This window comes from Chroicocephalus ridibundus, chromosome 7 (genome assembly GCF_963924245.1).
Source record: "Chroicocephalus ridibundus chromosome 7, bChrRid1.1, whole genome shotgun sequence".
NCBI lineage: Eukaryota > Metazoa > Chordata > Aves > Charadriiformes > Laridae > Chroicocephalus > Chroicocephalus ridibundus.
In genome coordinates, this window is record NC_086290.1 from 13,054,193 (window position 1) to 13,070,620 (window position 16,428).

Sequence of the window (16,428 nt, forward strand, 5' to 3'; positions counted from 1 at the left end):
TTGCAGAAGCAGAGCTCCGAAGAGCCATCTGAGCTTGCAATTCTGCCATGACAATGCAACTCCAATCAGACTCTTGGCAAGTGATCCTTGGTTTCAGAAGACAATAGGTAGCAGCAGCTACTGGATACTGAAACCATTCCAGGCACTAAAACATAGTAAAAAGAAGTTGGACAGTTAATACCATTCATCTGAAAAACGGTAAGAGGATGATGCCAGCGGTTCTGAATGCGCTGCTTAGATTGATTTAGTTATCCCAGCGTAGGTTAGCTCCACTTCTACAAAGAGCCTGTTTCAAGACAGAAAAAAATCATTTAGTAGCCGATATAGGCAATGAGCGAAGTCAATTTTCTGTTACAACAGTAAGTACATCCATTGCTCTGAAAACATAAAAGCAGGGAACAGCTTGTTTTATTTTACTGCACAGATACACTCCTGAGCGGAAGGTACTGGTGGCAGATTCTCTCCGGGGAAGGAGAGCGGGCAGAACGAAGGGATCCGTGTCTGAGGCAGCGCTCAGTTCAGGGTTTATTCCAGTGAGTTTCCAGTGCCGGTGTCACCCCGGGGCGGCGGCGAAGAGCCCCCCAGGGGAGCAAAGGGCCGTTGATTCAGACTCCTACGGACGCACAACCCTGCAACACCGTCCGCCTCCGACACGCGACCGCACCACAACCCCTGCCGTGGAACCGCCACGGTGGGAAATCACTCACCCCCCGAAAAAAACATTCATGTCACAGACAGCGTATGTATGCGCTTCCATTCCCAGCAGTGAATGGTTTAGTTACAAACAGTGGCATACCACCGTCCAGAGACAGGATTGCCTAAAATAAACCTATGTAAACACATACCCTTATATAACTTATATATAAAAGATATATATATATAAGTTTTATTTGTGTATACATAGATATAAATACGCACGCAGGCACACAAACACACGCCCCTAACACAAAGCACAGAACACACACACAGAAATACTGTAAATAATGCTGAACTGAAATCTAAAAAATATAATTAAGAAATTATTAGCAGGTTTAAAATTGAGTTAAAAAATTATTCAAAGTGTCTTTAATATTTATGTTCAAGTAAGGGCCAGAACGACCACCGATTAGTACTGATAAAAAGAGCTGGCGTTATATTTCCCATATTATGCCAAAACTCATGAGTTATTTCTCATTGCCAAACTCATTGTCATTTCGCCATCAGGGCACCTCATCAACTAGAAAGATTTTTTTTTTTTAGGAAACGGTGATTTTAAAGACTTGAGTTAACAAACAATCTTGTTTAGGCACCCTCAATCATAAACTAATCCTAAAAACCACGCACACCTTATTGTATCAGAAGAGAACTAGTGGGACTTGGACATCCACACCCACATTATTCAGTGGCACAAACAGGTCGTCACATTAAAAAAGGCCGTACTGGAGACGGGGGATGAAAAGGTGACACAGTGGTGGCCTTTAAAACAGCAACATTTACCAAGAGTGAGGCTCCAGTAAACTTCTGAGATACCACGGATGCTCCGTGTGCAGGAGATACAGGACCACGGTGGTATTTCAGAGGTGACTGTGGGTGCAAGTTGGGTTTCAGTGGCAGCTAAAGCTATCGTGTGCTCCAGGGTGACAACAAACACCTCTAACAACACTCCAAGGACTGTTTGGGATATTTAGTATGGCTAAAAACCCTGGTACCAGCGTCTTATATCAGAAATCACTTTATTAGAATGTAAATGTAGTGTACAAGCACCAAATCGTTTTAGCTTAACTGTTTAATGGACATTCATTATATAAATGACTAGCGATTTAAAAGAGAGATTTTTTTAAAAAAAGATTTTCTTTTATCTTTTTTTTTTTTTCCTTTTGTTAAGATTATTCACTATTTCTATTCTGATAGAAGACTGAAGATTACTGGTACCCCGGTGTGTACAACCTTGAGTTCACACACACACACACACACACACACTCACACAACTGTACACCTCACTGCTACATCGACAGCCTTTTAAATAGAGAGTCCCAGCTCTGGCACCGGGACCTGTACACCAGATATACCCTCTTTGTGCATTTCGGCATCATTATCACCACTCAAGTTCCACGTTTATCGCAAATCAAGGTGGTCTTGAGCGTAAGAACAGCCTGTCCCTCACCCTCCCTAATAAAGCCACGATTAAGTCTTGTAATTTCTTTGTTTTTCCGCTGTTCAGCCGTGCAAATCCAGGCAGATGTGCAGCCTGCAAAGCTGACTTCCAGTCTCTCCCAACCTCTCACCACCCCGGCGTTATCACACAGAGACGACGACATCGAGATAGAGTCTGTCGTAGGACTCGCGGAAGCAGAGGATGAGGAGCAGGCTGAGCAGACACGATCCCGGCAGGCACCAGTTGAACCAGGAAAACTCTGTAAAGCAGAAAACAGACCCAACCTCAGAGTTATCAAACGTGCTCCATGTTCAAAGAGGCCAAAACTTTGATTGATGGCGGGTTCGAAGGAAATTACTGGGTTCTGAACAAAATCCTGACAGCTCTCGATCGATACAGATGGTTAACGTGGTCCATGAGACTTCTCCGTGGATGCCTTATGTACATATAAAGTGTTCTTTTAATATATATATATATATATATATATATAAATAAAACACCAACGCCTCCAGCTAATGTTAAACCTCCTTATTCAACCTGTCAATGGAGAAAACGTCAGGAAAAAAAATAAATCTATCGTTGCTAATGGAGAATAAACCACTTCTGAAGACTCTACTCATTAGTTCTTTGATTTCTATGGAGTGAAAATGAAAACAAATTAAAAGTGTAAGAAGAAGCAGGATTTGATTTTGAATCAAACCTGCCGCACGGTTTTGAGAAGGGAAAACCAATTCCTCAGAAGAAACTTGTGAGCCGTACGATCAATTCAATTTGAAACTAGTTGCACAAACGGCTTCCTCAGAAGCCTCTTTTTAGCTGTTAGTAGACATAATGTACTGCTCTTAAAAGCTTGTGTTCCACATTCAAGAAATCCTATCGCCTGATATTTGACTACTAATTAGCAGTTATAGTCTGGGGGGTTTTTTTTGTTTTTTTTTGTTGTGGTTTTTTTTTTTTTTTTTTTTTTTTAAAAAACAAGTGCACCACAATTTCTTTTTTTGTAAATCTGTAAACTTACTGAAGAAACATTCATTTTACTGGAGATGGTGGGGTATATTTGTTTTTGTTTTGTTTTGGGTTTTTTTGGGGTTTTGTTGTTGTTTGTTTTTTTTTTTTTAAATTTCCTTTATTATTATTATTTATTTATTTTTAAACTCTTCCTCAAGGCCTGAGTTAATCAAAATCAAGACTTTGGCACTTCTGCTTTCTTAAATCTGTAATTTATATTGCTAAAAGAAAAAGCACAATTTATATTAACACAATGCAAAGGACAAAAGATGCAAAAAATTGCATCTCCACAGCTCTAGCTGGAGCAAAATCTTCAATGGACTGGAAGGTTTCCAGGGCTTGGCTCTTTCACGGCCTTTGCAGTATCAGAGTATGAGGAGAAAAAGAGAGAAATCCGAATTAAAACTACTACAGATTATTTGGCCTCAAAGGCAAGACTGAGGGATCAAGATGAATTCGACTGAGGTCCGCTTTATCCGTAAGCTTCTTAAATGCCATTAGAGGATGTATTTGAATCAAATGTAAGACAAACGTTTAAGATCGTTATCTACCTTCTGAATGATTTTTTTTTTTATCAAAGGAGCCAATAGCACCCACTGGAACTGATCCCTCCCCGCTGCGACCACAGGCGCTCTTCTACTTTTCATCATTTGTGAAACTGCATCACAGAGAATGGATCATCCTAAGCACAAATTACTACTTTTTTTTTTTTTTTCCTTTGTAGAATCAGGGAAAATATTCCAAGTGCATGGATATACTAATTTCAGGTTTATCCTTACCTGGATTTACGGATACCTGCTAGGGAAAGAAATACTGGAGACAAAAAAGGGATGCAAATACCCTATTTATGAGGGAATGAGCTCACTTTATCATAATTCTTCAGTCAGAAGTGAGACACTGTATCCCCATCCTCAATTATTAAGTAATTCTGAACACTGCATTGTTACTCTGAAAAATGTTGAAAAATGTCTCAATACTCTGTATAATCTTTTCGGCTCAGGTGTAAACGTTCAAAATAATAGCATATGCGAACAGAGTTCACACCAATCAATATTAATCATAAAAGCATTCTTTAAAATGTAAAGACTAAGTATCATGCCACTCGAGGCTAGCAGGGATGGAACTCAGATTTTACAATGACGCAGTTCAGTGTCAGTATTAAAAAAATAAACCAAAACCAAACCTAAGAAAAATTAATCATTTCTCTCAGTTTGTGTTCACAGACCACAATTTGGAATAGGGTTGTCAATCTGTTTGCAATTCCCTGGCATAAAGACACACACACACCATGCCGAAAATTTGTGCCGGGCTGTAACCTTCATGATTTCAAGCACAATTCGTTCTGAAATTTGTCAGTCTCCTCTTGGTTATAAAACACACCATGTTAAGAAGTAATCCACTCATGCACTCATGATAATATATAAAAGCTCAGAATTTCTAATGCTTCCAAAGTAAAACATTGCTCTACAAATCTTGCAGCTTGAAGCAAACATTTACCACAACAATAAAAATCAAAAAACTGCATCTTTGAAAAACCATTAGTAAAGACCATTTTCCCTTTTAAAGCAAGATGGGTTCTTACTTTACAGCTTAGAGTAATAATATATATTATAGTCTACTAAATAGCAAGTTGAAAGTTACAATTATGAGTTATGAGGAAACACATAATACTCGAGAGATGAGAAAGTCTGAAGAAGTTGAGGAAAATATCAAGCAAAACACTGTTGTGCCTGATGAGGCCACCGGATTAATCCAAAGAAATGAATATTTTGTCTCTGAGCAGCGGTCCCGAGACGCTCTCTCCCCCGCAATGGTATTTCCAAGCCACCGATGGGAGCTGACCGTAAACGGGGCGTTTCTGCTCTGCCCCTCCTGGGCAATGCAGATTTACCCCGAGGCACGAGAGGGGATGAGCTTTACTGTGGCTTTGAACGCCCACAGATACAACCAGTAGTAATGGCCACATTACCCAGGCCTTCAGAGAAATATGACGACAGCGTGTATCTTGATGGGTTCTGGCTACAGCAAATTCTAAGTGGATTATGACTACATACATCTTGCACTAAAGCGTTTCCTTTTTATTAGCACGCATAGAGAAAAGAACAATTAAAGTTCTTCTAACTTGAAGAATCTACACAGGTAGATTCAAACATCTGATTATTAACGGAAATTGCATGTACAAATCCTCCCTTTACTGACAATAGTATGTCTTCATGGAGAACTATATTTTCAAAGTAGCTTTTATTTCTTACCTGTATGGTAAAACGTGAGGAAAAACAAAAGCACTCCCATAAACACGTTACTCAAAAAGGTGACAACTCCACAGGTAATTCCTTCTGGAACAGGGTAGACTGTTTCCACAAAGAGCTCAAAGAATATTGGTACGCTGCTGTTGAGGAATATACCCAACAAGATGCAGGATGTGTACAGTGTAGCTGTAACAGAAACAAAAACAGTTATTAATTTCACGCTGGCATTTTATCCCCCCGATTCAGAGCTGCCAAGAATACTAATACTTGAGTAACTGAAAAATGCATAAACTTATATTTTTATCCTCTGTGTATCCTAAAGCATATCACATCCTGATAGTTTTAGGTAGCATGCATGCATTGATTTGAATAATAAAAAAAAAAACAACAGAGATACTGATTTTTTATTTTTTTTTTAAACAGAACCCATGAAGATACATTCAGTGATCTGAAATTCACTTGTAAATAAAACAAACAGAACAAAGTTTTGAATGCAAAGCATCACCTACAGTTTAATTTACCTCTGAAATGAACAGAAACTATTGTCCTATACACAACTGGGACAGGGAGCAACTAATGCACCAAATCAGAAAAGGACATGGATTGACCTTTTGACTTAGCTTTAAAGGTCAAAACTAATTTTGCGTCCATTTTACAAATAAAAACTAATGATCTACCGGATATCAAGACATTAGTATTCATCACAGCCTGAGCTGCAACATGTTGGATCCCTTTTGGCTGCAAAAGGAAATGAAGGGCACCCAGCGCCAGGCAGGAACAGGACATATTTGATAACGCAGATTATTCACCGCTGTACAACAAGTTATTTTTCTTGGACGAATCCACAGAAGAATACAGGCATTTCGGCAGTGGCCTCAGATATTTCGTTTTACAATTTCTGACACTGCCAAATACTTTGCAGTGCTTAATAGCGATGCTTAATATGCCTATATTATCTATTAACAAACCTATTATATCTATTTCTGAGAAAAAAAAAAAAAAGAAAACTTCAGAAGAATTAATTAGCTATTTAGAAATGTAAATACATCTTTGCTAAGTGCTGTCTTGGGAAGGGGGAGATTTGCTGACCTGCAGCCTCAATAACTTGAGGCTAGTGATCAAGTAAAAAGTATAAGGATACCAGTAGAAGGCCTGGAAAAAAACAGAGAAGTCTGGAATATTCTCTCAAGTTTCTACCAAAATTACAAGAAAACTTGAAGAAAATTTTTTCAGATGCAGAAGTGTTACCAAGTCACAGGGAAATTATTTATAGCATCTTGTCACTGCAGTATGGTACAAAATGCTTAGACAATTTTTTTTTCCATACGGATATATATGTTTATATAAAATAGAAACCGCATTTTCAGTTTAATTTACGTTCTTCTGTCTTGGAAAGGAGAGTACTGAAACAGCTCTGCTTCATCCTCTGTTAAGAATTGCTCGATTTTTCAATTAAGAAACTGTTAGGAAGCAGAAAACTTCCAGCTTAAAAAAAAAATTAAAAAAAAAAACCCAAAACACAAAACCCCACTGTTTCTTAAAATATGAAGAATCATGGACAAGAGATAAAGGCATCAAGGAGCAGAAAGGGCTATCTATCAGATCTTCCATTTGATGTGGTTTGCTTAAGGCACAAAGACATATTTCTTTCTCTACAGAGGATTTGCCTGGACAGGAAAAAGAGGACAGAAGTCTCAGCCAGAAAGATGATACAGATGGCACAACTTCAGGAGGGACAGCTGTCCCCCACCTTTTTTTTTTTTTAAACACACTAGAATGTTCTAAGAGAGAAAGAGAGAGAAAGGGAGAGAAAGGGAGAAAGAAACAACAAACTAATAAGCTACGATAACTTTTTAAACTCTCAAATTCTCTTATTATAAACTGCAGAAAAAAAGTCAAAGAAATGGATGTCAGGTAGGTATGTTCAAGAGTTCTCAGAGAGAAAGGAAAAAACCAAACCAGTATTAGGATGCTTCTCCTAATGGGCTCTTCTCGCTTACACTGAAGAAGTGATTCTGTAGTTACAAGATCCATAGAGTTTTGCTGCAAGTCCTCAACAGTACTTAAAATTTCATGAAGCTCTCTTTGAAATCCTGTTTACCTCAAACAGCACCGCACATTGCTCTAAATGTCTCTAACTGCTATCAGGTGTAGCCAGCAAATCCGAGCATTGAATTTCTGAGCATGGTAATTTTTTGTTGGCTTGAGAAGCCAACACATAAACGAAATAGAATATCTCAATACAAATGAACATCTGCCCCTCATTACACTCAATTAAAGATATCTGTGGACAACTACTTGTAACTTCAACAGAAAATTTCCAGAACTTTCCCCAAAGAAAAGAAGGTGGTAGCCAGCCGTAATTCTGTGTTAGAAACTCAAACAGTGGAAATAGTCGTGAAGCTGCTGAAAGTCACAAAGCACCATCAAAAGCGGAGCTGCATATAGAAAGCACCAGCAGCAACACCTCTGCAGGAAGAACGAAACCACTTCCATAAACAGCAACAGCCAGGAGGGGGGCATCGTGTGCCTCCGAACAAAGACGATCTCTAGGCACGTAATTTCCAGAAACTTAGATTCACTTGAGGTGAAGGCAAAAATATGCATCTGAGATTAGCAGCCATGCAAAAGATCAAGACTTCAAATTTTAGTCAATACAGGAGATGCAAAAGTTTACATAAAACAAACAGAAGCCTTCAAAATAAATTTTATAGTTTACGCTAGTTGAATTACATCGTTGTTCATCACTTACTAAAAGGTATCAACAAGACCAGACCAGAAGCAAGTAAGCACAATAACTCTGTACTTTAGAAAATACACCCTTACATTTCCTTGTCGCTACAGCTTGCTTTAGTCGTACATTTAGCAGATACACCCACCGGCACACAACTCTCACTTCCATACCGCCATGAGCAAAGCAGCTTGAGCATTACCCTTTGTTTCCCCCCAAAGTACAACCTGCCCCACGCGTGCACGCCAAAAACTGCCAGCTGAATACCAACGACAAAGCCTCCGCTGAGATCACAGATAACACTTATAAAACAAGGTGTATGTACATGGACACATATATTTGGAAACCAGTAAGAGGCAATGGCAAGGCACAAGGACGGGCAGAATATAGCACCTGGTAGATGCCAATTTAAATTCTACGACCCAATGGAAATGACAGCTTTAACTGGTAAACCTCAAAAAGCCGCTCTGAAAGCGGAGGAGGTCTGAGGACAGTCCAGCCCGAGCCACACAGAGATGTGCACATCTGAAAGCCTACAGAGTTCTCCCTTAATGGGTACATACTGTAGTGATGGGAAAGTATTTTTTTTATTTCACGTTTCTGTAAATCATCCAGGGTCTTCCTGAGTGCTTATACAAATAAGCTTATTTCATTAACTTTCGATTAAGTCACAAATTCAATTGGTCGACTAGAGAGGAATTCAAAGATAAGACAGGCAGTTTCAGAAAAATAAGTTCTGTGAAAAAGTCAAAGAAGAGTTCAAAAGTGGTTTTTGCCTTTTATTTCACGCACTAAGTAGCACACCTCATATTCCAGCTCACGGGCAGCAAGACACTGTAGCAGGGAGAACACCACCTATTAACGGAGACCATTTACTTTCCATTGCAGCGACCTTGCATTGAACGAACACAAACAATTACCACGATTTTATAATGCAGAAGAACAGCTGCTAAAGTCACAGCGAACGTTTTTTCAATTAAGACAATCTTGATGACAGCCATTGGAAATGAATATAAGGATATGAAAACGCTGATAAAAAAAAAAAATAAAGGGAAAGAGATGAATTACCAAGAAGCTAACATTATGTCCTAAAGCCTAACAAGGACAAACAAGGTTGGACAGGCATACACTGGGGAAGCGTGTTATGCTATTAGTACTAAAAAAGATCACTTTTTCTTAGGAAAAGGAATTAACTGCCTATGAAGCTACGCACAAAGTTGTGTACCCGAGACAGTGACAGCTGTGGACATCAATAAATAATGGAACTGGGCTGCGTTTCTTTAAGCCACTTTGATTAAGGTCACGTTTTAAAGATGCTTGTGTGAATTAAGCAGCTATTTCACAGGTTGGCCACCGCGAAAAGAGCAGGAAAGGCAAAACACCCACCCAAAGCACAGCTGCTGCAGAGAACTGGCCTGGAGCTGCCGCAGCAGGAGGCTCAGGCTCCGCTTCATGGTGTCATGTTCGTGCTTGAGGTGTGAGGCAACCCATGCTATTCCCTCAGTGCTCATCCTCCTTCTCCTGGCCGGGATGGAAGCAAGGAATGAAAAAACCCTTGATAATAGCGCTAGGGATGTTACCCGTTAGACGAAGCAAGGTACCACCCAGGGACTGATGGTGACACAGTGGCTTAGCACAAAAAGGAGAAAAAGTGGTAAGAAGTTACATTTCTTCCCGGCTTCTTCTCCCCTGCAGGTCTTCAGCTCCAGGATGGCAAATAGATGCCCGTATCCCAGAAAGAGATTTTCTTTTCTCCTAGCCACAAGCTGTGGCAAAAGCTTATGCCAAAAAAAAAAAAAAAAAATTCAGAAAAAAATTAGTAATTCAAACAGGGATGTGATTTAATCAATGGCGTGCACTTGTCCCCAGATGAGCTTGCAACACAGCAGAAGGAGTCTCAATATCTCTGACATCCAAACGAGTTCCCAGAACTTTCCAGGATGTTCTGCAACATGTTTAGCAATTTACTCTTAAATTATACCACTACTAAATTTGTAACTACGGAGCCTGATCCAAACCCAAATGAAATTAATGGAAGGACCTCCACTGACAAGCCCACTGGCACATAAGCCTTGGCTGATTTTTCACAAAGAATATGAAACATTACAATTTCTTTAAAAAAATAAATGTATTTTGCAGATAAATTTACAAAGGAAATGCAGATACCCTAGAGCAATATCAAGCACAAGCAGGTGGTATAGCATCTTCTTCCAAAGTCCTCTGCCAGAAACTGTTGAACTCTGTACATTTTCTAACAGTTCCCTTCTCAGACAAACTGAGCCAAGACTCCCACAAATTTCATATGGATAAACAGGAAAGTAAACACAACTGAACATGTTCTTTTGGGTGTAGCATACAATTTAAAGTGAAGCCTGCAAAGATCTAGAGCGTTTTGTTATTGCCCATTAAAACAACATCCCAAACGCCAAAATGAAAGGATAATGCCTGATGTGGACGCACGCTTCATTGACTTCAGTACTTCAGTATCTCCACGAATACTTTGAACAATTCAAAGATAGTTCCTATCAAACTCAGTTCCTATCAAATTCTCTAAAAGTCTGTTAAAGTGTAATGAAACTTCCATATAATTTAATTCCTGCTACTGGCCACAGTAAAAATAGTCACAGAAGAAGTCCCCCTTAATTTTTCCATGAGAAATGCGACTCCCTCAAGGTAAGACAGTAATTTTTACTGTAATTCACTCACGAGAACAAAAAACACAGTAGAAAGAGGAAGTCCCTGTAGTGCGCGTTTATAACATTTTCATTGCCTGGATTTCCATTCCAGCACATGCTAATCAAATTCTGATCTCATGATACAGTTATGAAAGTAACCAAAAATCTGATCAAATTGGATTTGTTCTATATACTTCCCAAGAGAAAAGCAAGTGGAACTCACTTCAAAAGCAGAGCATTCACTTTGGAGAACTAAAAAGTTAAGAAACGACTGAGTGAGCCTCAAGAAAAAAAAAAAAGAAAGAAAAGGAAAAAAGGGGGGTGGTGGTGGTGGAAATCATACGATATTTGAGGCTTGCTATCAATGGATATTTCAAGTGGCCAGGTTTATAGATACTCATCCCTGAAATGCTCCTCCCAAATTTCAAGCATTGTGCACTGTTTAACACTGGGGGTTTTACATAAAACCCTTAAATTAGTTCTTCTTTAAGCACTCTTCTATCTGTGGATTTACAGAAGCCTTCACAAAGACAAAGGTCATTACTCCCTTCTTATGAGTGGGACAAGCACAAGAGAACTGGGGGTAATGATTTGCCCACAGCCATAAGCAGGTTAATGCTGAAGCTAGAAAAAGAAATGTTTTCAGGCCACTGTTTTATCTTCCGGGTCCTCCTGCCTCATACTTATCAAGCACGCCTTGTTTAGAGTAAAGAAATTAAACTCAAAGAATAAAACAATCCGTATTAAATAATTAACATCTCTCTTTTTCAGTACTGTGCTTTGTAGATGAGGACCGGGAGACAGACGTGTTTATAACGCTCAATCTGTTGAACCTGAAAAGAAAGCCTAGGCTGCTTAACCTAAATATAGTCATCAACTCCTGGAGTTGCCACCGGATGCAGAGTATATGCCATACAGCACTAGAAAAGGTTTTGTAAAGCAAAATTCTGCTGAATGTGCTCATAAATATTAGAATATCCTTGATATGCTATGCTGAAAACATTCAATCTGAGCTGCGAGCAACTAGCGTTGCATATCAATTTTTGGAAAATACTAGTATTTGTATCCAGAGATACTACCAGCAATACAAAGCGGCAAGATACTGAAACTGGCATTACAATGCCTTACACAATTATTTTGGGTCAAAGTATCCCATTGTACATAAATTCACATAATGAAGTTCAGTACAAAGCAAACTAACAATGGACTTGGCACAGAGAAACAGATCAGCAGCTGCATTGGGAATTCAATGGAGAAAACTATTTTCATGCGCAACGTGTGCATAAAATCGTCTTTGAAACTTGCTGAAAAATGCAAATAATATAAATTAAAATAATTTCTTAAAAGAAAATTCAAGCTTGCTTAAAATACAAACCGATTCCAGAATCAAGGGTTTTTAAGAGCTGTGATTAGCTGATGAGAGGTGTTTTAGACAGATGATACAGTAGCTATGATGGCACTATATCATTATTGCCTTGCTTTCTTCCCCCCCCCCTCCCCCCACCAGCAGTTACTAGTTCATACACATCACTCCAAATACAGTTTTTATAAAATCTTTTGGAGATACATTAAGAAGTCAGCAAATGAAAACTTGTCTTGCTCTGTGGCAGGAGGAAAAAGGGAGCACGTTATGATAATGCAGAGCGACGCAGGCATTACACAATACAAACAATGCTAAACAGTGTCATTTAAAGAAAACACAAAGCAGTCATTGATTTTTAATATCTGCATTAAAGGTCTCCATTCTAAGTAATTACATTCTGTAGGAAATACCTTTAAATGATGTCGTGCCTATTTACAAGGAATTAGGAGAATATCAGACAAACAAGTGCAGGAAAAAACATTTTGCTGTGACCATTTTTTCCAACACAGTTCCTCCCCCAATATTTAAACCAGACACTACTAGAACTGCTACAGAGAATACTGATTAAAAGAGGGAGGGTGGTTTGTTTGCTCTTTCCAAACAAATCTTTAGAGATTTTCTTCCCTTCCCTTTAGGGTGAATAATTGGCCACACTCTCTCACCTTTTTAGCATTTCAAAAGCCTGCTTCCATGCAAATGTACCCACCTGAGTGCTTTCTCTGCGGACCAGGTGAGAGACAGGCAGAGGGGTTTCAGAAGAGGGGAAGGAGAATGTCGGCCACACAATATCCACACGCTACAGGAAAAGACTATTTTTTGGACCTGGGAAACCACTGGCAAGGTCTACCTATGGATGCAAACTTTATTCGTGGATCAAGCAGTTGTCAGGTGAGATGAAGAGGATGATGATGTTCTCTAACCAGCCTTCATCTCTAGGGTGAAGCCTGCCCTTCACACCTGGGCCAGTACAAAGACTCCCCTGAGGTGTCCTGCTTCCTCATCAAAATTGACCGTTCTGTCCCATGGAAGAGATCCCTTTTAACTGTACCAGCAGCCTGCCAGGTCATGGGGATATTTTAGCAGTTTCCAGGTACTGCTGAAGATGGCAACACTTGGTTATGGTTTTATAGGACAAAGTCAGACTCACTCAAGAGAAAAACATCGGAGGCAGGGCAAAAGAGGAGGGGAAAGCCCCTTGCAAAATGGGAGATAGACAGTTGGAAGGGAAAACCTCCTTGCAAGATCAAACGCACGCCCCCACAAGTTTCCATACCAGCCAGCTTGAACCCTGCTTGCTCTGCCTCAGCATTCGAATGAGGCTCTAGAGGTGGACGCGATCCGTCACTGTCTCTGTAGCACTGCCGAGCCTAACACTTGCGCTCTGTGCCATGGGACAGGAAGAAGTGGAGGAGCCTATTAACCTTCTGGCAACACCAAACCCTGTTGCCCACAATAACACAAGAAGCCCTGCTTTGCAGCAGGTGCTCAGCGCTGCCTGCAAAGTAGCCCCGGGATACAAAGCGTTACATGGACCTCTACTACAAAAACCCAAAAACCACAATGATGGTTGCTTTTGTTTTGCACATCTTCCAGCTCTACAAAAACACACAGAGGATAGCCACCTGGAAGCCCACTGTCAACACCGGTGCACTGAATGTGCAGAGTGACTTCCACCTTCACCAGCTACCCCAAATCACTTCCCAAAGCTGCCAGCCAACAGCCTGCCTTTGACCTTCTACATTTATACTCTGATATACTCTGCATCTCAAACTTTTAATTAAAAAGAAGAAAAGAAAAAGAAAGTTAATCCAAATCAATTCAAATGTTCTGTTCCTCCCAATTACTGTGGAATGCAGAGGTCATCATCATATTGCATCATTACATCGAGGAATAATCTAGCATGAAGTCCTATAAATTAGCTGAAATAGCTTGTGTGTTTTCATCCATAACAGCGTATTTCATGAAGATATACCACTGCTTTTCTGTGTACAAGAATTTAAATTGAACAGGCGCATTACATCTATTTTATATGAACTTTAATGAGAAAAGGCTGGTATGAAACCCCCACAACCTATGTGTGAAGTTTAAACACTATGCCAGAGAAGAAAAAAAGAGATCTTATTTGGTTAGGGCCTGATGCTTTAGATTGCCTTTTTTAGAGAACTTCACCATATTGCTAGCATTTTTATTCAAAACAAGCTTGTGTTTTATAGAAAAGGGTTCAACATTTATGGTGACATCTGTAAGAACAGCACAGACAGAAAACTCTAAACCAGAATTTACAACTCAATCTAAGGAATCATCCATTTTAAAAGAAATGATTACTGCATGATAAAAGCAACCCAATCCCTTCATTTTTATCAAGGGATGTTAGTGGAGGATACTTTATATCAAACCCCAAAAGCCTTAGGTACTTTTATGTTCTGACAGTGGATCACCTTTCCAAAAAAACCACCGTAATGCACCTACATGCTATAAACAAACAAGAATTCTTCTAGAACCTATGTTGCGTGCTGAGCTCTTTAGAAAAAAAAAAAAAATAAAATGAGAGACAGAGCTCCATCAGTTTTGTTTTGGATCATTGGTGAGTACATACGTAATGACTTTCACCTCTTGAAACCCCTCCGCTTCATTCTTATGCATAGACTTGAAGGGACGTTTATGTGTTTGGCTTGTTGCATCAATTCAGGGGATAGAGTTACTGTAAAAATTTACATTACTGCAGGCTTGTAATGAAGTGATGAAGCAGGCAAGCACAAGAAATAAGCTTTTACTGCGTTTACTTTAGATCTGATGAAAAGCAAAAATGCAGTCATTTAGTACAACAATAGACATCACGAAATTCAATTTATTGATTAAATTATGTTCTATTTAAGCATTTTTTTGAAAAATTTGAAATTTCAAGAGAAATCACAAATTTGACCTATACATCCAGATGGTGTTTCTCCTGATTTGATCATGTATTTCGATTTCCTGTACCCACTATAGTTTACAGTTGTGACATATGCAATGCACCAAGGACGCTTACTGAAACTCAGAGTTAATTCAAGTAAAACAGTACTTTATATACTGCTCTCCACACCAAACTATTTATCAAAAATGGGAATAAACCAATTTTCATTTCTCCTATAATGCATAAACTTGCCTATAACAAAGATGGCACTTTATTTCAAATGGATTTACAGAGTTCTTTAATAAATAAATATTTTTTTAAATTTCGATGGTTAAGTTTTACTGTAACTTATTGCTCTGTTGAAGGTCTTGGACTCACAGGTCTATCCATCCATCCTTTGGTGCAGACAGTAAGGTGAAGGACAGATTTTTAAGAACAAAGCAATGCTACTTTTCAACTAAGGGTACAGCTCGCTGGCAGCTCGAGTGGACCTCTGAGCTTTTCCCCAACTCCTGACAACAGCTTTTTTTCCCATCTTTTTGAGGCACAGGCTGAGGTAATTTTAGGCTGGAAGAATTCCCTAAACCTGCATGCAGGGCAGCACAGCGCAGGGATAGATTTAGATGGCTGAAAACACTACGGGTCACCTTGGTTTGAACTGCACCACGCGTTTTCAATAATTAATATAAGTTTCAGACCCCTTAATTCCCAGACATGTCACTGTTTCTTATATGCAATGCTACTCCCATTCATCTGATTTTTCTCGGTTTATTTCTCACGTCTGTTATTCCAAACACTCAAAACAGAAAAACACTCAGTCCCAAAATCAATTTTAAATACATGTTCTGGGTTCCTTTATTGGGTTTTGTTAGTTTTTAATCTTTTTATGAAGTTATTTAAAGCTGGTAAAGAGATTTCAGATTCAGTAGGTTTTCTAAATCTTTTTTCTTCTTGTCTTGGTAAAACAACTGTATTTCTAAAAGATACCACGCCAGGTTATAATATAGGGTTTTTTGACTGCAAATATTTACCTGCAATACCAATTATAAATAATAGAAATTAAAATAATTGTCGATACCTGTGGTTAAAGGCAGATGAGTGACACTAGTTAGACAGGTGAGAGTGAACCAGGTTGATGCTAATGTTGCTCCAGATAAAAGCAGCAGCAGTATAAACTTCAGCATGCCCCTGATAAAATCTGCAAACCTAAAATAAAAGCACAGATCAGAGCAGTACAAATGCTGATTTTCTTATTATTTAAATGTGATGCTTGACAATTAATTCAGTATATTCTCATTAAACATTTTGGAGACTATAAAAACAATTTAAAAACCATTTCTCATTTTCAGAAATAGAAAAAAGCGCATTTGTACAG

The 16,428-nt window shown here is 39.0% G+C and overlaps 1 protein-coding gene across 1 annotated transcript in view; it reads right to left on the minus strand.

Annotated features, from left to right (window-relative positions):
- Window positions 1–391: 391 nt before the first annotated feature.
- SLC49A4 (solute carrier family 49 member 4) overlaps window positions 392–16,428 on the minus strand; it is a 66,762-nt gene continuing 50,725 nt past the window's right edge. Inside the window, exons 7-9 of the mRNA XM_063342527.1 lie at window positions 16,132–16,259; window positions 5,395–5,577; window positions 392–2,393 (exon numbers count right to left, since the gene is read on the minus strand). Of these exons, the coding sequence (XP_063198597.1) occupies window positions 2,278–2,393; window positions 5,395–5,577; window positions 16,132–16,259 (427 nt within the window). The 3' untranslated portion in view covers window positions 392–2,277. The remainder of the gene's footprint in view (window positions 2,394–5,394; window positions 5,578–16,131; window positions 16,260–16,428) is intronic.